The sequence below is a fragment of the Crinia signifera genome, chromosome 9 (genome assembly GCF_055691185.1).
Source record: "Crinia signifera chromosome 9, ASM5569118v1, whole genome shotgun sequence".
Classification (NCBI taxonomy): domain Eukaryota; kingdom Metazoa; phylum Chordata; class Amphibia; order Anura; family Myobatrachidae; genus Crinia; species Crinia signifera.
In genome coordinates this window covers 11,621,044-11,642,493 of record NC_139225.1, presented here as the reverse complement: position 1 = coordinate 11,642,493, position 21,450 = coordinate 11,621,044, and the positions used below count along the sequence as shown (strand labels likewise).

The following is a 21,450-nucleotide window of genomic DNA, read 5'->3' as shown; positions in this document are numbered from 1 at the left end:
TCTTCATATTTCTTGTTCTTTGTGAGAAGTTATTGGCAGCTCTAGAAAAAACATCCCACCTGCATCTAATTTACATACTCCAGTCTTAGGCAAAGGGGTCATAAATACCAAAACAAGGATGGAAGGGAAACATGTAGTCAGAGATTTTGACACCATGGTACCAGCCTATAACATAGAGGGAGGTTATTTGAATAAAACTGTAACCTGAAATAAGGATTTGTGAATTTTTAGCTGCGCTCAACGACTTACCCATGGTTTTTGAATAAACTGGTTAGATGTATCATTGATGTTTTACATTTTAGTCAGCATTTTATTTAACATTTATATTATATGTTAATTTATATGCAAAACTATTACTAGAATTGCAGTATTCCATACTAGCCACCATAACAAGTGGACTTAGAAGGCAAGTGTGATGAAGTTTAATATGATTATGAATGGCAATAAAATTTGAGAACTAATTTTCTTTTGAAAAAAATATTTAACAAAATACAGTATGTTTCTTTAAAAAAGTTGTGTGATACATCCTTCTTATTAATACATTTCTCTTTTCTGGGGACACTTAGGACTTTATGACAAATGTACTTATACTTCTCACGATCGAGGATGGGTTCTTGGAATTGAAGCCATGAGTGACCAGGGTACAAGAGATCCACACTATTTCTTCTCCTTTAAGACAGATCGTGCTCTAAAAATGACCACCGTCACTGCTCATCGCAACTACCTCCCAAATCAGTGGGTCCATCTGTCTGTAACCTACAATGGTCGTATAATAAAGCTTTATGTCAATGGGGCACAAGTGGGAACAAGTACTGAACAAGTTGGCCCAATCTTCAGCCCTTTAACTCGGAAATGTAAGACTCTCATGATTGGTGGAAATGCTCTAAATCAGAATTATAGAGGCTATTTGAAGCAATTTCGACTCTGGAAAACAGCTCGAACACAGAAAGAAATATTGCTTGATATGGGCCATGCGTTTCATAGACTGAGCACTTCTCTACCTCAAATCGTTCTTCAGGATAGCTTTGAGAATGTGAAAAACAACTGGTCTCCCATGAAAGATGGTAAAATCCCACAAACAGAAAAAATGTATCTTCATGTTTCATCGTTGGACACAAATTTGGACCATCCTCAGTGTGGGCAAACCCTTTGTGATAATTTGCAGGTGATATCTACCTACAACATGTTTGAAGGATTTCGTGGACCTAGAGTTGTGCGCTATACAGTAGTCAATGTCTATGATGACAACCATGAGAATCCAATAGTCACCAAAGAACAAATTGAGCTTCAACATAAGAAACTGAATGAGGCATTTAGCCCGTACAACATCACCTGGGAATTAAATTTGTTGGAAAGGAATGACTCCTTCTTGCGTTACCGACTTATCCTTACCAACTGCGACATCGCAAAGATCGGTAGTGCTCAATGTGATCCGGAGTGTAACCATAAGCTTACTGGGTATGATGGTGGTGATTGCCGTTCACGTGGCTCTTGTGTCTACTCCAGTAGGAAAGAAGACAGTATATGTGATATGGATTGCAACATTCAGAACTTAAATTATGATGGCGGAGCTTGCTGTAATCCAAATGTCACTGATGTCACAAAGACTTGCTTTGACCCACAATCACCTTACAGGTAGGATTACTTTTATAGCATAATGTTGGCTTTGTGTTTGTGAATTCTTTGTGATTCTTATGATTTGTGAAGTGTTATACCTTTTTATCAGCAGGAATTCTAAGATATTTTGGATCTTTTCTAGCTATTGGCATTTTCAGTCTCGTAAAGACAGTAATACGAAGGTAGTCTGCTTGCCATTAGGTTTTTGTGTTATGTGTCAGCTGGAGGAGATACTGTATGTTTATTATCCCTGCTTGTTGACCGCCTTGCATTTCTTCTAACTACATATGTTGGTACACATAATGGGCCTGATTCAGGTTGGATTGTTATGGGCCGAATTCGGCCAAGTGACCAATGTAGCAGTTCTGCACATGCGTATGGGCGAAAATATGCATGAGCAGACCCGCTGTGGGAACGCTTTCGGCGAGGCATTCGCACTCTAAGGGGAGGGGCTAGAAGGGGGCGGCTGTGGGGGAAACACAGCATTATCTGGGAATCCCTGTAAAAATGCTGGGGGTTCCCCTGGGAACTGAGGCGGGCTGATGCCGTCAATGCCCGCCCCCTTTTCAGCGGATAGCGGCTGTAATAAGTCATTTCAAACTGACTTTTGTTACCGCATGAGAAATCATTTGACGGAAACACTGTCATCTGCTGGCAGAGAGTGAAACTGCATCTCTTTTTCACACATGCTCAAACACAGAAGGTAGCAGACTAGCTTTAGAAGCTTTTGCTTCGGGCGGGCTTACTAGTAGATCTAGGTATATAGAACTATAAATAGATAGATAGACAGTATATATATATATATATATATGTATATATATATATATATACACACAGAGAGAAGAGAGAGAGAGAGAGAGAGAGGCGAGGGGAGATATATCTATCTATCTATCTATCCGTGGATTTAGTACTGAATCCCGGCGGTCGGGATCCCGGCGTTCAGAATCCCGACGCCGGAATCCCGACAGCCGAAATGCCGACAAGCAGGGGACGTGGATCGCCCCCCCCCCCCCCCCCTTGCGGGCTCGCTGCGCTCGCCACGCAGCGGGCCCGGTGCCCAGCGGGCCCGGTGCCTCGCTACGCTCGGCACACTAATTTATTCTCCCTCCAGGGGCTGTCGTGGACACCCACGGAGGGAGAAAGTGTCGGGATTTCGGCGGTTGGGATTCCGGCGTCGGGATTCTGAACGCCGGGATCCCGAACGCCGGGATTTTAACTGCATCCCCTATCCGTATATATATATATATTTGTATGTCATTATTCATTTCCAGTTAATTAAGTCATAACTTGATATTCCATTATGAGGATAACTAATCTCAGTTTCACTTTTAGTATGTAATAAACACTTGTTATGTGAGTAATTTTGGATATTTTCCAGCTATTGACATTTTAAGTCAAGCAAATAAAGTAACAGGAAGGGAAAAAAAATGAATAATACAGATTTACACATATTACATTTGATTTTTGAATTTGTTGTTATTGTAGTCTGCTTGTCCCTTTCACACTGCACTTTTAAAACGGTATATTGCCTTTTTTTTTCCATTTTAAAACGTTTAAGGCTGCAGTGTGAAAGTGCCAGAGTTGATTTACCGGTTAAAGTTAACTGGTATTTCAACACGTTTAAAAAAGCCGTTTTTTAGGCAGTGTGAACAGCTCTTTTTCTATGGCTTGAAACGTGTCCCTTGGGGGTTAAACGGGTTGAATGTGTGAATGGTATTAAATGATTTTTAAAACTGTTTTCACCTGCAATGTGAAAGGTCTTACGGTTCACAGCGGCGTAACTATAGCACTGCAGCCCCTGCCACCGTGGGGGGGCGCTGTGCATGTGGGGGCGCCGGGGGCTGCGGTGCTATAGTTACACTCCCCCCCCCCCAATCCCCCACAGACTTACCTATCTCGCTGGTCCCGGCGGCTCCGTTCTTCTGCTGAGGACCACCACAAAATGGCCGTCCCCCTATAGCACACTGTCTCTGAAACTGTCTGCTGTATGGGGGCGGCCATTTTGTGGTGGTCCTCAGCAGAAGAACGGAGCCGCTGGGACCAGCGCAATAGGTAAGGCTGCAGGGGATGGGGGGGGGGGGGGTTTGCATGGGCGACGGGGCGGCGGGGGAATGGGGGTGCTTGGCGGGGGGGGTGGCACACCCCCCCGAACGGCAGGGGGGCGCCCAAAACTTAGTTACGCCACTGACGGTTCAGACCCGTTTTAAAGTCCCATTTAAGAGTACAGGGTCAATACCCGTTTCTGCAATGTGAAAGCAGTATTATTGTACTAGGTTATTGCTATTATGTGTCAGCAAGAGCAGATATTGTATGTTTAATATCCCTGCTCTTTGTCAACCTGGGACATGTCTAAGTAGACGTAGAGTAGGAATATAATAGTGTGCCTGATGCACATACACAGTGTCCGCGGGCACCCCTCTGACCTCTGACCTTAAGCACAAAAAAAGAAGAAAAACCTGGGTATTTACGTAGTCAGCGTAGTGCACCTGTCAGAATCAGCGTAGTGTTCCCGCGGCCAGCGTAGTCAGCTTGTGTCGCACCTAATCAGAGCTTACGCAGTTAGCGTAGTCAGTCAGCGTTACGCAGTTAGCGTAGTCAGTCAGCGTTACGCAGTTAGCGTAGTCAGTCAGCGTTACGCAGTTAGCGTAGTCAGTCAGTGTTACGCAGTTAGCGTAGTCAGTCAGCATTACGCAGTTAGCATAGTCAGTCAGCGTTATGCAGTTAGCGTAGTCAGTCAGTGTTACGCAGTTAGCGTAGTCAGTCAGTGTTACGCAGATAGCGTAGTCAGTCAGCGTTACGCAGTTAGCGTAGTCAGTCAGTGTTACGCAGATAGCGTAATCAGCCAGTGTTACACAATTAGTGTAGTCAGTCAGCGTTACGCAGTTAGCGTAGTCAGTCAGCATTACGCAGTTAGCATAGTCAGTCAGCGTTATGCAGTTAGCGTAGTCAGTCAGTGTTCCGCAGATAGCGTAGTCAGTAAGTGTTTCGCAGATAGCGTAGTCAGTCAGCGTTACGTAGTTAGCGTAGTCAGTCAGCGTTACGCAGATAGCGTAGTCAGTCAGCGTTACGCAGTAAGCGTAGTCAGTGAGCGTTACGCAGTTAGCGTAGTCAGTCAGTGTTACGCAGTTAGCGTAGTCAGTCAGCGTTACGCAGTTAGCGTAGTCAGTCAGTGTTACGCAGATAGCGTAGTCAGTCAGCGTTACGCAGTTAGTGTAGTCAATCAGCATTACGCAGTTAGCGTAGTCAGTCAGTGTTACGCAGATAGCGTAGTCAGTCAGCGTTACGCAGTTAGTGTAGTCAGTGAGCGTTACGCAGTTAGCATAGTCAGTCAGTGTTACGCAGTTAGTGTAGTCAGTCAGCGTTACGTAGTTAGTGTAGTCAGTCAGCATTAAGCAGTTAGCGTAGTCAGTCAGCGTTACGCAGTTAGCATAGTCAATCAGCGTTATGCAGTTAGCGTAGTCAGTCAGCGTTATGCAGTTAGCGTAGTCAGTCAGTGTTACGCAGTTAGCGTAGTCAGTCAGCATTACGCAGTTAGCGTAGTCAGTCAGCGTTATGTAGTTAGCGTAGTTAGTCAGCGTTACGCAGTTAGCGTAGTCAGTCAGCGTTATGCAGTTAGCGCTGTCAGTCAGCGTTATGCAGTTAGCGTTGTCAGTCAGCGTTGTGTCAGCGCTTATTACATTGTTTGGGAACCATTGACCATTTTTAACCTGCCTGACATGACAGGTGTGTATGTGTTCCTGAAACACCCCCACTATCCACGTCAGCCCGATGCGTGGCGAGCGGACGCGCTACGAGTCCTCCCAACCTGTTCATATCCCCCACTATCCACATCAAGCCCCGTGCGTGGATGCGTGAAACGAGCCCGAAGCATGGAGAGCGCATGTGGATTTCTTGACGTGTATTCCTAGTCCCCTCGTGCAGTAAGCTGCGCACCCCATGCTTCGGGCTCGTTTTACACGTGCGCTCGCAACGCATCGGGCTCAGTGGCTCGCTGCGCTCACCACACTTTATAAAATCAACTCTGCCCCAATGTGGATAGTGGGGGTATGAACAGGTAGAGAGGACGCGTACCGTGCACCATCACGGGGCTCGCTACGCTCACCACTCTTCAGGCGTAATTATCAGAATTTGAGATTCTAATTACATAAAGCTGTTTACAAGTTATTTCATTTGATCTGTGGTATTTATGGGTGAATATCTCCCCCACAGACAAGTCTTATCTCAAACTTCCTAAAGGCCCATACACACTGGGCAATTTTGAGCTGAAAGCTGCTCAAACTTGGTGTTTTCAGCTCCAAGCCGTCAAGTGTGTAAGGCTTCTCCCGGAGAGGTGAAATCTAAAGTAGGCAAGTATGCGGTGGATATTATGTACATGTGGCCCTAAATTACAGAATGCATTCTCTACTGCTCTTCTGGTACGATATGCGCTCCGTATTAGAATTTGAATATTCTGTACATTTTTATAGCTATATTGTTTCCAGTGTGTTGAATTCATTATTTGAAAAGTTAAATAGGCGTGATGTTTTGACAGAGAAATTATAATAGACGTTGTTCTCGGTGATGCCTGCTTGTGATATTGTTATCAGCCGATTTTCTGGAGTGTCTGCGATTTCATCATTAAGCGCTATGCGATAAGTTACAGTAAGTTTGGGAATAACAGAAGTGCCTGGAGGCGATAGATGTGAGTAGTGTCAGAACATCACTGATACCGCTGGGAGGGGTCAGAGTGCATACAAATTGTTTTAGCATTCCAATGTGATTAACTCATTTGTTATTAATCCAGCTTTATATTAATAGATATGGCTACTGTCCTGGATTGCATATAAGACTCAATTTTTGGGGAGCATACCTGGGATCTTGGTGAAGTAGACAGCCCATTTAAGCAGCAAAAGTGGCCTATAGAGGGCCAGTCAATAGGTCAACCCCCAAAATTTTGACGGGGTCAAGAGGTCGACATAAAAAAAGATAGACATGAGTTTTTAACTTTTTTGGAGGGTGTCTGGACCCTCATTTAGTGTTGCACGTACCCCTGCATGGCTCGCTTCACTCCCCAAGCTTCGGGCTTGATGCTCTAAGTACACTATTATATTCTACCTTTTTGCCGACATGGATGGTGAAGTAACAACGAGCCAGCCTATTAAAAAAATCATGAAAAAACTCAACCTTGTCATGGGTCTACCTATTTAATGTCGGCCTTTTGACCTTGTCCACATATAGCATGTCAACATTTTTCATGTCGACCTTTTGACATGTTGACATGTTGACTTTTTGAAGTAGACCCATTGACTATCTAAAAACTATGGAGTATATTCAATGGTTTTTGTGAGCGGTGACAGTGAGCGGTTCTGACTGTCGCTGGCACAGTCAGTATTCAACTGACCTCCCCCCCCCCTGCACATGCTGTTTCCACGTCGCTGGGTTTTTACAGTATCATGAAACCAGACGTGTGCGGCCGCAAAAACTTCAAGGCTCGCAGGCTAAATGCAGCGGGCTCCCTGCATTAGCCGCGAGCCATCATCTGACAGCGAGGGTTCTCCCGGAACATTTAATACATTGAGTGGCCGGCATGGTGGTTAAACAGCGAGGTTCCCTTGCTTTCGACAACCGTTTAACCCCCTCGCCGGCCACATTAAATACTGCCCTATAGCTGAATGAACCAGAACCACATTAGAGGTGAACATTGGTTCTCAATCTTTCTGATCTATTGATTCTTTTGAAACGATATTAAATTGTTGCAGGAAATCCTCAGAGTGACAATGACAGTATTTTGAGCCGTTACATAAAGTACATGTAAAAGAGGGGATCAATGCACTTTTAACCTTAGAATATTTCGGTAAAACAGTGTATTACTGCACCGTAAAAACAGGTGGATTAGCAAAATATTTTATTTTTATTGCTCTGGCCTCCAGGAGCAAGGGAAGGCCTGGAATGCACGTCTTCACAATCGTCCACTAAACAATATGTAGATAAACTGCGAAGGAAAACCAGCTGCTCTTAAAGGCATTCCACTCTTTCTCTGCCAAAGGATCCTTGAAACAAACCATCAATATATTAGATAATGGCGTTCTCCTGCTCTCCTGCACGCAAGTGGTTTCTTTTTGATAATCCAAAACATGAATCTGTTGCTGTTGATTATCGGTGTGTATCGATAAACTGGTCCTGACTCATAGGGGTACGCGGTACTGATGTTTGCGTAACTGAGTGATTCTTTGCTACCGCATGCGCCTGAAAAGGAGGTGACCTATAACCTTTGCAAAAAGAGTATGTGGTAAGTTTCCTAATTGCCCTAATTGCCCGTGATCATCATCATCACTTCTTTTAAATTTTACCCCTGAGTGTCCTGCTGTGCATTATGGGGGGGGGGGGGGGGGGTGTGCAGTTAATTTACCTACAGGCGTGAAGAGCTGTATGGCTCATTACCATATGCGTACGCCCCACGTTTCATGGGCGTTCCCATGAAAACGCTGGCGTACATATGGTAATCCGGCGGTGATGCACGTGTGGGGGGCGGACATATGACATAGCCGGATGCCAGCTGCCCGCCCATATCCCTGCGTTTGCACGGAGAAATGCCCGAGTAGTCTGGAGCACTCGGTGCTGCCTGACCACTCGGTCCAGCATTCGATGATCAGCGACCATCGAAGGATGGGGGAGGTTCCCACAGATGGAGGAGGTGTTCACATGAAAAATCCACTCGCGGTCCGTCCGGTCGGCGTCTTACCGCCTTCGGATGGTGTGAGCGAACCATACAGTAGGCGGGGCTAAGAACACTCGGTTCCTGTCCGAAAATACGCATCCAACCGAATCAACTAGAATAAGGGCCATAGTGAGGACATTCATTATGCTGACATGGTCAAAACGCTGACAGGTCAAAAAGTCGACATGCATTTTTCAATAATGTTTTTTTTTTTCTTTGAAACTGGCTTGTTTGAAGCTTCATGATCCAAGTGGGCATAAAAAATCATGTTGACTTTTGATCGTGTTGGCATTTTTACCTTGTCAGCATAAAGATTGATGCCATTTTTTTAAGTGTCGGGCTGTCGGACAATGGTAGTCGGTATTTTGACCATCAGTATTTGACTGTAGGTAAAGCATACTGAACCCATTATGGGAGTGTCATATGCATTTTTTAGAATACAGCTGTGATCTTTTTCACGGCACCACAGCCAGGTACGGACAGAGGCTACAGGTGGAGCCTGCTTCATCCAGCGGGGTTCTGGCGTTCGGATCGCTAGCTGCCATAAGAGGACGCTCGCGGAGCTCCCCGCCGGTCCCCACCGCCTCCCAGAAGCATAGATGGGCAGGGTTCACGTCCCCCGCCGCCCAAAAACTGGGACATGCGTGTGTGAGAGACGCTCGCGCGTCCCAATCAGATGGAGCGCCGGCTCACCAGCGGGGGCATTCTTGCGAACCCCAGCGCTGGCTGAGAGGCGTTCCATCTGTATATAATGACCATAACTCACGGGTTTAGCGGCACAACACTGGATCTCTGTATGCTGGGCAGCCAAGCAGAATGTCAGGGGGCTACAATGCTCAGTCAGCCGCTGTCCTCATGTGTCATGCAGCCAATCAGAGCATCAAAAGGCTGCGCTGCTTAGCCAGCTACCGGTCTGTGAGTGGCCAGAGAAGCCCACCAGGCCATTGGCCTGCGGCCAGACCTGCCATTGGCCTGTGGCCAGTCCATTGACCAATCCAGCCCTGGCAACAGCCACAGTGGCAATATCTCAAGAAAGTTGCAAGGTAGGATCTGTGCAAAGTCTTCCGCTTGAGGAGTTAATGATGAAAGCGATGGTGCGTTAATGATGGAGTGATCAGATTCTCCATCACAGTTGAGCATTGCTCAGATATGCAAATCAGCCATCACAGGACATCACAGGTATATACGTATTTTCACACTTTAAAATCCACGAGAAATCACAGGCGCATGATCTGCGTTGAACTCAAAATCAGACCCACTGTTATTCATAGTAAATCAAGTAAAAATATGAATATAGACTTTGGCCTTCTTTAGGCCGATTTCCCATTACCCACGGACCATGACCAATGGTAATGGGCTCACTCGAGGCTATGTAATTAGACCAGATTAGCCGGCAAGTGCTGCAGCTTAGATTTGTTTCGCCTGCCTCAAGAAAAATCCCCAAAGAGCTGCCCAATTTTCATTCAAAACTATGATGTAACAGTGTAATGTGGGCTAGGTGACATGGGGGAGATTGCTAGACTAATGAGGGAGAGAGGGAGATTGCTGCTATGTCAGGGAGTCTCCTGCAGAATGCAGGAGGGAGGTTACTATGATGTCACAGTGTAGTGTGGGCTAGGTGACATGAGGGAGATTGCTAGACTAATGAGGGAGAGAGGGAGATTGCTGCTATATCAGGGAGTCTCCTTCAGAATGCAGGAGGGAGTTTACCATGATGTCACAGTGTAGTGTGGGCTAGGTGACTTGAGGGAGATTGCTAGACTAATGAGGGATAGAGGGAGATTGCTGCTATATCAGGGAGTCTCCTTCAGAATGCAGGAAGGGAGGTAACTATGGTGTAACAATGTAATGTGGGCTTAGTGACATGAGGGAGATTGCTAGACTAATGAGGGAGAGAGGGAGGTTGCTGTTATGTCAGGGAGTCTCCTGCAGAATGCAGGAGGGGAGGTAACTATGATGTAACAGTGTAATGTGGGCTAGGTGACGTGATGGAGATTGGTAGACTAATGAGGGAGAGAGGGAGATTGCTGCTATGTCATGGAGTCTCCTGCAGAATGCAGGAGGGGAGGTTACTATGATGTAACATTGTGATGTGGGCTAGGTGACATGAGGGAGATTGCTAGACTAATGAGGGAGAGAGGGAGATTGCTATGTCACGGAGTCTCCTGGAGGGGAGGTAACTATAATGTAACAGTGTAATGTGGGCTAGGTGACATGAGGGAGATTGTTAGACTAATGAGGGAGAGAGGGAGATTGCTGCTATGTCAGGGAGTCTCCTGCAGAATGCAGGAGGGGAGGTAATTATGGTGTAACAGTGTAACGTGGGCTAGGTGACATGAGGGAGATTGTTAGACTAATGAGGGAGAGAGGGAGATTGCTGCTATGTCAGGGAGTCTCCTGCAGAATGCAGGAGGGGAGGTAACTATGGTGTAACAGTGTATTGTGGGCTAGGTGACATGAGGGAGATTGCTAGACTAATGAGGGAGAGAGGGAGATTGCTGCTATGTCAGGAAGTTTCCTGCAGAATGCAGGAGGATAGGCAGCTATGTCATAGATTTATATATAAAGGATTCTAAATAAAATATTTGGAGGGGGGGGGAAACAAATTGTGTTAAAAAAAAAGTCACAGAATAGGGCATTCACCTCATGCCACCTCTGTCCGCTGTAATACTTACCTATAACATAACTGTTCTTCTCTCTCGCTTGTCCCCTCTCCATGAAGGGAATTGGAGGTGCGTTCTACTGCACATGTCTGATTGGCGATTATCGTATAGATACTGTAGAAGTATTAGTATTTAGCCAGTATTTCGGGCCCCTCACCTTAAATGCTCCAACATGTCAAATTTTCTGCTACAAAGCAACATAAGGCCTCACAAAGTCATCATTGTGGACTGGTGTTATTGGATATGTAGTTTTGCCTCCCTGTGTCTCCTGCCGAATTAACGTCTTGTGAAGATTGTTCTCTCCCTGCGTCCCATCTCTAGAAGTTAGGAGCTTTAAATTAGTTTTGGCACAGAAAATGCAGCTGAACCATGTGTGCATGTGCTTAATACGGCCAGCTCTGTCAGAAAACGACAAAACTATCATATCTGCGGTAAATACGCATCCAATCGCAAAACTAGCCTATTTAGCTTTTAAACTATGGGTTTTTCTTTCGGTGACGGAGCTCGCTTAAATGGAAATACTCTCTTGCTTTACTTTGCTCTAAGCATTTCTTTCTCCTGTCTCCAGTTACATGGGGCCTCCTTTTTCCGTTTCTTGGAGCTGGCAACAGTCTTATTTAATCAGTGTGCTCAGACAGACAGCCAATAGGGGCTGTGCTGTATGATGTCGCTCCCGTGTGGGTTCACTGGTCTACAGCTGTCAGCATGGTTGATTTCTGAGAGCTGTCTTCAGCAAGCATTAGGAAGACAGAATTAACAGAGAAACAAAACAAGTGACCTGTGAAATTATTGCAAAGAAAACACGAGAGAAAAAATTAAATTTTAAAATAATTATTATTTTTTTAAAATATATATATATTACGTGTGGCACCAATGTTATTCTGTAAACATTGCTGCAGTAGTCATGGATAAAACATGAAGCGAGGCTGGTTTGCATTATTACGATCTTCTATCTCCGCCTGAGCGGATGTACAAAATTCATAACAATGCCGGTTGCATCAACACATTTTTGTTTTTTGTTTTTTGTTGTTACTTGTTTGACAACTATGTTGAAATAAAGTCATTTCCTCCGTAGTAAAGCAGTTGGCGATGATCTCCGAAGGATGGGGCTGGGATTTAATGCCTTTTTTTTTTGTCTTTCTGGAAGCTCTTGTTTCAGACAATGTCCTTATTTGTTGACAACTAAATGGAACCATGTTTTGAGAGTAATGACATCTTTTGCTGTAAATGAATCTGCTTAGGTAGGTCATTTCCTCTAGATCACTACAAATGTCATAATAACTAGCAGACTTGTGGAACAGAGCCGTTTTAAGACGTAGACGGGGGATGTACTGTATCAAATCTTCTAAAGTGGACAGGTGGAGAGTTTTCCATAGTATATAAAGTGACTATTTCAACATTAAACATGTCTACACTGGTGATATGTCAAGGAACTGTCAACAAATCGTGGTCTAGTAGCTTCTTATGCAGCGTCTTCTTCCAATTCCCAGATTTGCGGTAACAGTGACTTCCAGCGCTACATGTGATGCTGATTTGGTTAGAAACGCTGACGTGTCTAGCAATCAGGATAAACCCTGTGGCATAGACAGGGCTAACACTAGAAATTTTGGTGCCAGGGACTGATTTCCAGTCCGGCCCCCCCTCATCTCCCTCCCTCTTCACTTACCGCCCAACTCCTGCTATAGGTCCCCAAAGCACAGGATGCCAGTGACCAATTAAAATGGAACACTGACTGGGGAGCCAAACAGAGCTCGTATACCAGCAGCCACTCTAATTGGCTAACGGTACACAAGCTCTGATGATTGGCTCAAAAGCCGGTGCAGTATTTTAATTGACCACCAGCGTCCTGCATTGAAGAAGTAGGCAGCACAGCGGAAGCAGTTGGGGTGAAGGGGTGTTGTGGTGGGCAAAATGAGCTTCCCGAGCCCTTCCAGAAGCCGGGGCCAGCTGTACCCACAGCACCCCCCTGTCGGCGGGCCTGGGCACAGAGAACAATGCTGAGGTCCAAAGAGGTATTAATGTTGCCCCTTGTACCTTAGCCTGATTTAAGAAAGGCTCAATTGAGAAGATCCTGCTTTAAAAAGGGCATTTGAAATGTTTTATTTTTCCAATGGATGATGTCATGTTACCACATGTAACAAATTTAAACATCTCAATTGTTTGGTGCTCAGAGAGGTTTTATATCTTCTGGACAAGCACAAACTAATGAGGGAGGTGATGCAACAGATGGTGGTCCTGGGACTATCAAAAAGCAGTTTTAGTCCCTGCAGTCACTTAGGGTGGTTATTTGAGATGGGATAAGATGGTGGAGAGAATAACCTCTCATTTCTTATTGGCCAAGTGTTTATGGTGAACTTTGTGGTTTTGTGCCACTTGCTCAAATTGTCAAAAGACAGCGATGAATGGACCATCTCCGACACCGTTTATCCCTTTTCCAATTGTAGAGGTTCCCTTTGAGTTGAGTTGTGGTTGGGTATGACACCGGTTATGCAAAGCCATTTTCTATAACTACAATGCCCAAGTTTTCTCACCCAGCATAATTTTCTGTTGTTGCAAGTTCAAGTTCAATAACACTTCATTCACACAGCTGATTTAGGGATAAGATGCCTTTTGAGCAACTTGCAGAGATGTATTTAGCTATTAAAAGATGGTACATGCACCAGTTTTACTCAAGGCAGGGCAGGGTGCTGGATGACCCACCGACATATTGACATCAGAATCACGATTGTTAAATGCCTGACAGTCGGGTTCCCGACTTACAGGGGCTATTCTCCCTCATGGGGTGTGGGGCTGGTTCGCTGACCTCACCACACGGCGGAAACGGTGGCTCGCTGCAAGTTCTATTCTCCCCTATGAGGGACGTGGAGTCCCTCATAGGGGAGAATAGAACTTGCAGCGAGCCACCGTTTCCGCAGTGTGTTGAGGTCAGCCAACCAGCAAGGGGCTTTGATGTGCTCGCCCCCCTTGAGTACCGGCAGTCGGGATTCCGATGTTGGAATACTGATTGTCGGAATCCCGACCGTCAGGACGCTATACCAGCCTGCGCTGTGACATTATCAAGCAACGCCTTGCTCACAGTCACTATGAAGGAGCCAACAGAGTCGGGGAGATTCTCTGGGGCATGCCAGCATCCCCAGGACTGCTGGGCACATACCAGTAGAAATTAAAATAGGTATTTTTGTCATGAGACCAAGCCTCTCCCTGCTAAGCCATACCCTATTTCTGTGTGAAACCCCCACCCACAGTGTGCACAGTCAGATGACAAACACAAAAGTGACGTTATGGGTTACCCTAATGTCAGGGGAACTGTTTAGATTACTGGGATTAACAATACAGCATGTTGCAAAGTACTGAGTGATTGTCTATGTAATATCTGCTTACGATTATACTCGTTACATATGTTGTAGTTTTAAAACTAAAAAAACCCAACATAATATATAAATAATAAATAAATGTTAACCAAAGTTTAAGTTCTTTCTTGATAAGAATGGGGAATGAAGGGCCCACTGGGGGAATGCAGCGGGACTGGCCCATGTTTATGGGTGTGGCCAGTCTCCAGATGGGGTGTCACCAGTCACCGCACTGGTTGCCTAACCATTGGAGTACACGGGCTGGGTCCCTTGATAAATATATAAATACTGATAGTACGTGCAATGTTCCAAATTAATGATGTAAAAATACACCATAGTCCCGTGCAGTAAGGTAACATGAATAATGTATAATTCAAGTACACACTTTGGATCCTGGTCCTAGAGAAAGAAAGAGGTTTCCGCTGTATCCCTGTGGACCAGTCCAACCCTGGGTAAAAAAAAAAATTGGCGAGTAATGCAGGGCTTAGTCAGGGCCGTAACTAGGGGGGGCTGGGGGGTCACGCGCACCGGGCGCTGGATGGGGGGGGTGCTGTCAGGTCCGGGGACAGCCAGTGGAGGTCCGGTGACAGGCAGCGGGGTTCCGGGTAGCCGCTGTAGCGGCAGCTTGGCTCCGTCCGTCTCTACTCTCTCCTACTAGACGGGAAGCGCTGGTGATGACTTTGAAAAGACTTGCCGGACGCTGATTGGCTGAATTGACTGCCTTGGCCCGGGCGCCAGAAACCCTACTTTCGGCCCTGGCTAAGTGCCTTCCACTGATACCCCTCACCCACGTGTTTCGAGCTCTGGGTTCTGGTGGTTATTTTCACCGTACTTCTCCCTGCAGTGTAGCAGCCTTATTGAACAAAAATTGTGTCCTGGATGCCTACTGTATGCCACGAGTCACTGCATTTAGGATGAAGGAATTGAGTCCAACCTAGGATTTTATGTCTCCATTTTTGAGCTCATACAGTACTATTGAGTTTCTGCTTTTGAATTTGCTAGGATTTCTGTACCATCCATACTTTTCCTTTGAAAAGAACAAGGAGCCATGCATTGGTTAAGCAGTTCACAGACAGAAGACGCCCCCACTAAATGTGGAACATACAGTAGATCTTTCAAAATAATTTCGCTTTTTTTTTTCCAGCGCCTCCGACACAGCTCAGGTAGCCTTGACTGATTCCTTTCACAGCTACGCTTTTGCCTATTTATAAGGAACACTTTCTCATTTACATCAAAGTATATTTGGTTAAAAACTTTTTCTGTCAGTGCTCGGGCAGATACACCAACGTTGGTGAGCAGCTTTCTGGAGTATTAGTTTACAACATCTATTCCATGGAGTATCTATTCTGTTTGTAACAGACTCACCCCCCTTCCCCCCTCCCTGCATTTCTATTTTTCCAAATAGGGCAGAGTTTCTTACATCTTGGGTGAGATTTAATGGGATGCGATTTTTAGTAAGGTTCCGAAATCGCACCTTATCGAATTTTTCTAAATCAAAATATTTTTGGGGAAGAATGCAACTGATGTGAATTACCGGCAAAACAAAATGCGATATGGTGCGATTTTTAGTGATTAAAATGTGCGAATTTTAGTCATGAAAATGTGCGAATTTGAGGACGTTTACGATTTGGGAGACATGGTAATATGCGTTTTTGTGTAAAAGAAACAAAAATGAAAAAAAAAAGAAATTGTGGGGCCCCCCTTCTGGGCATAGCCAGCTCATTGAACAAGACCTGGTTCCAAAAATACGGGGGACAAAAAGCGTAGGGGTCCCCCATATTTCTGAAACCAGCCCCAGACTCTTGGACCGGTCCTGGTGCCAAAAATACGGGACACAAAAAAAGGTATTTTGGAACCAGCACCGGGCTCCAACAGCCTGCAGTGTCATTCCACAGCCGGGAACACTTTTTACCTAAGGTCCCCCGGCCGTACCATCCCCACCATGGCTTAGTGCTATACAAGCACTTAGCCGTGGTTGGCTCTATGCATCTCCATGGAGACGCTTTCAGCCAATCAGGGCTGAGTGAAGAAGTTCAGCAGAATAACGAATCAGCTTCTAACTCTCATTTCAGAGACTGTGCTAGATAAATGACTGATTGGTTGGTTTGGACAATGTCTCCACTTTTTTCCCTCTACAAAGATTGACAGATTTCCCCATATTTTTATTTTGTTCCCCCCTCCTATTTTTCTAAGTTGTTAAGTAATAAAATAAGACTTATACATTTTAACATTTTGTCAGTCCTAACGTTACGTCAGTTGCTTAAATCTGGAGTCAAGCAAAGAAATCCAAGTAAACACCCTGCCAATTGCACAAAAGAATATACTGACAAGTAACACATCTGGAAGCAGGGGTCCCAGTTATTTCTGTTTTGGAACGTACCTGCCTACGTAAATGCCTCATAATTCATTTTTATTGTGGCACCCCAGTGTAAAACTGTGTAATATATCAGACCATGCTCAGAAGGAATGTAGGTATAACTGAAAACCAAAGTGCAGTACATGTAACTAATCCATTTTCTACAATCAAAATATAGCTCACTTCATGCAAACTTACCTACTATTCAGCTTCTGGGAGAGGTAGTAGTAGTTACGGTAGTTTATTTATAAAGCGCTACAAAGTTTCCGCAGCGCCATACATAGCAAACAAAAACAAACTACAAGGTAACGTACAGGGTGTGGTGATAAAATACAGTATAAATAGGGGATAGCTGGTAGAACTAAAATCAGCATCAGTTCTGAAGTAGGTGTCAAAATTGTTGAGAAGACTGAAGATGAAGAAGAGGAAGGGAAGAACAGGGCAGGAGCACTGGTAAGGTAAAGAGGTAGGGTGAGTACGTGAGGAAGGAGGACCCTACTCATAAGAGTTAACAGACTAAAAGGAGGTGGGTGGACGAACGAAAAACAATAGGATAAGTAGGAATGGATGGGAATGGATGGAGGGGTAGGGTAGGCAGTATAGGAGGAGCGAAAGAGGTTAGGAGGAGGAGGGATATGCTAGTCAGAAGAAGTGGGTTTTGAGGGAGTGCTTGAAGGAGGTAAGGGAATCAGAAAGCCTGATGGGTGGCGGGAAGTTGTTCCAGTGCAGGGGGGCAGCGCAAGAGAAGTCTTGGACACGGGAGTGGGAGGAGGTGATTAGGTGAGAGGTCAGGCGGCAGTCGGTGGCGGATCGAAGAGGACGGGAGGGAGTGTGGATAGAGATCAGTGAAGAGAGGTAAGGAGCGGTGGAGGAGGAGAAAGCCTTGTAGGTGGTGGTGAGGAGTTTAAAGAAACCCAGAGGGACGACCTGCGCGGACCTTTGGGGGAAGAGTCAGACGTATGACAACATCAAGCCCCACCCAAGGAAGAGGTAGCGATTGCCACTCTGTCCCCATCTGAATTGTCCCCAATATTTTGTTGTAACATAATTTTATGTTACAGGAGTCTTAAACTATGTTTTTTGAGGATATTGGGGTGGAGGCCTATTTCATCATGGCATAAGCAATAACAAGCAATAAAGGCCCTTCATGCAGAGATAAAAAGTGGGCCCCGCACCTGGTACCCACATATTTGAACACACCAGCAGCAACCATTAAGCATGTATACAACATATTATAGAAGCCACACATTATAGCATTGGTCCCATACAAATGCCAGCAATGGTTCCATACATTACACTAGGAGTGATCCCAAACATTGGGGGTGCATGTACTAAGCCTCGGAGAGTGATACAGTGGAGAAAAATTAATCAGCTCCTAACTGTCATGTTACATGCTATTTTTGAAAAATGGCAGATGCTGATTGGATGGTAGTTTATCTCCCTCCACTTTATTGCTCTGTAAGCCTTAGTACATTTACCCCATTAGATCAGTAGTTTCAGTATATGCACTATACTAGTAGAGACCCGTGGATTTGTTACACAAGGTACATCAATGAACAGTGGCATTTAGAAAACTATAAATATACAGTATTGACGACTTCTGCAGTGTACTTTCACTTTGAGCTGTGACAGTTTTTACTTTCACTTTGCGCTGTGACCATTTTGAACCTACAAACATTCCACCCCACCCCCCAGTCCCTATCTGCTCCTACCTCCAATCTCTGTCTTCACAGCTCCCTCTCTTCATATCAAGCACGCTTGAAACATATCAATGTCCCTGCAAAAATTGATTTCACTTTCTGAGTAATTTTGCTAGTTAAGTGGCCTCTAGTGGTCAGTGTTCAAAATGCTCAGGACCACGAGCATTTTGGATAAGGAATTTTTGGGTTTTTTGGAATATTCTTTTTTCCATATTTACCTGGTCCCCCGGGGGTGCCCTGATGGTCCCCCAATGTGCACGGTTTCCCCCAGCTGTCCACAGTGGCCTTCAGTATCCTCTTACTGGCATCTCCGATCCCAGGGGTGCATTGCGCAAGCCCGCAGCCGCGCAATGCACCCCTGGGACCAGAGATGCCATTGAAGGGGATCCTGGAGGCCGTCGTGGACATCGGGGGACGAGGTAAGTATGAAAAAAAGGTGTGCGGGGGGGGGACAAAAAATAAATAAAAAATATTCTGAAAAACCACGGTTTTCAGAATATTTCGGTTTTTGGAGTACACGGACAAGGGAGACCCGACCTGTATATAATTATCTGCGCTGTTATTCCTGCAATGACCTAATGCCACCAGAACCCCCTCCCTGAGGATATTTAACCACCCGTTGTGCTCCCCCCAGCACCCATTATCTATTCCAGCCAGTCCATCACAATCTAGCTGAGCTGCTTTTGCTAATTACATGTGCTTCTCCTTGTTGAATAAGAAATCTCCTTTCCTCCGCTGGGGGCTTTCGGCCACTTGGGCGATGCCAAAAACAAAAATTGTAATTTTTTTTTTTTTAACAACTTTTAGAATTGTGATTATATTAATTCTTTGCAATCCTTATACCGTTTTCCCATCTGGTTATACATTTATGCATGTTTTATATTATGTCGCTGTAATTGAACACTCCTAGTTTTATTACAGTATAAAATAATGATGTGACCCTCAACATTTCTGCTTCCTTTTTCAAAAATAATGACGTTATTTGTATTATAATTTAAGCAGCGGACGTTACCAAAATATCGAGCTGCTGTTTCATAAAAAGCATCTTTAATATATTCTGAAGAGATCCTTTTTACTAATGATTCGGGGAAGGCCTTTGATAGCCGTCCAGCATTCCATTGAATTGAGAATTTGGCACTGTGGTCTTTGATTGAAGGTCTTCGTCATATCTTTATGCTTTTGTTCTTAATATCCCTTTTGAAACTTTTTTTTTTTTAAATATAAAGAAAAAAATTAAGTTTTAGAAAACATGGTGTATAGAAAATAGAGAGGGATGAAGGGAAATAGATTTACAACAGAACATTTTTTTTTTTTACTATTAATCAAATAATGTCAATGATGCACCATTATACAACTACAGTTTTTAGGAGTTATCGAACACAGTTTTATAGCTCTGTAAGTGCATTTATGTTTTATGTTGAATTTGTGAATGAGTCAACGAGCCAGACAACTTTTTTGAGTAAGCATTGTCTTGTCACTCCACATTTGGGAATCTACAACCAAACAGGTCTTTTAGATGCTTTACACTTGTAGTTTCATATGCACTGGGGCTATTATATCAATTGCAGCAGTCATATCCCTAGTAGAGTAACGGACTAGGGAACGGTGATCTTTACAAGCTCCTGGTAATGAAGAGAGATTCAGATTTGCTCCAAGATCCTGTGGAGTTCTATCCCTCCTTGGACGATGCCTGGTCAGCTCCATTGGCAAAGATCTATTTTGAGGGGTGGCAATGGAGAACAAAAGGGAGAGTACATCTCGTAATATGCATGTGCGAGGCAGTCTGAAAAAAAAATCTGCACATTTTTTAATTGTTGGCAGGTATGGAGGTTGATTGACAGAAAGACAGCGTTCGTGTGTAGTAACTGGCCATTTTCTTGGAGTGTCGGGGAAAAAAGGCTCAAACATTTTCAGGGAAGTTATGTCACATCAACTCTGGCCCCAAACAGCCTGTTTCTATAGCAGCCACTGAGTCCTGGGCTACTCACAAACTGAACGGTTACGGTATAAATGGCAAACAATGGGGCAGATGTATTAAGCCTGGAGAAGAGATAAACTGGAGATAAAGTGGAAGGTGATAATGCACCAGCCAATCAACTCCCAACTGTCATATTTCAAACACAGCTGGTTGGCTGGTGCTTTATCTCCTTCCACTTTATTTACACTTTATCTCTTCGCCAGGCTTAATACACCTGCCCCAGTGTCTAGGTCGACCACTAATGGTCGACATACCCAAGGTTGACATTGACAAAAGGTTGACACAAGATTACGGTCGACATACAGCAGAGCAGCAGTTGGGTCTGAATAATCCCCAAAGTACCTTAATAAATGAGCAGTACAAGAAAACAGCGGCTTACAGTACAAAACAATGTGCAGTAGGACAAATACATGGATTTCCGACTTGCTGCATCAGCGATCATAACATCGGAGCAGCATAGCAAAATCTTGAAGGCGGGAGTGGGAGGAAGTAATCATTTGACAGGAGAGTCAGCATTCATATGTGGAGCGTAGAGGGCGGATGGGAGTGTGAAGGGATATGAGGTCAGATATGTAAATGGGAGAGGATTGGGTGAGGACTATCCATGCTTTGGTAGGAGTTAGATAAGAATGTGTCTTTTACAGTATATTTATTTATTAACAGTTTCTTCTATAGCGCAGCATATTCCGTTGCACATTACAATAGTAGACATTGATCCAACAAAGTGGGAATTTTTCGGAAAGTCAAAAGGTATGAGGGCCCTGCTCGCAAGCTTACAATCTATAGCAGTGTTTTTCAACCACTGTGCCGTGGAACACTAGTGTGCCTTAAGCTGTTCTCGAGTGTGCCGCCAGCTCTAGAGATGCCCAAACCAGTTTACAGCCACCACCAGTTCAACTGTTATTTACTGGTCTCTTCTTTTCATGTAAAGGGCTAATATATTTTATTTTTGTTACCTGTGGGGACCAGTGTGATTGTTTTTTTTTTTTTTTATATGGGGCCAATAGGTTTTTTTTTTCCTGTGGGGGGCAATGTGTTTTTCCCTGGGGGGGGATCTCATGGTGTGCCTTGGGAATTTTGAAATCGTAT

General features: G+C 44.7%; 1 protein-coding gene across 2 annotated transcripts in view; it reads left to right on the top strand.

The window, feature by feature from the left end:
• PAPPA (pappalysin 1) overlaps positions 1 to 21,450 on the top strand; it is a 308,026-nt gene that overhangs the window by 39,510 nt on the left and 247,066 nt on the right. For both annotated transcript variants that reach the window (XM_083161035.1, XM_083161036.1), the window contains exon 2: positions 567 to 1,635. In XM_083161035.1, the coding sequence (XP_083017161.1) occupies positions 567 to 1,635 (1,069 nt within the window). The remainder of the gene's footprint in view (positions 1 to 566; positions 1,636 to 21,450) is intronic.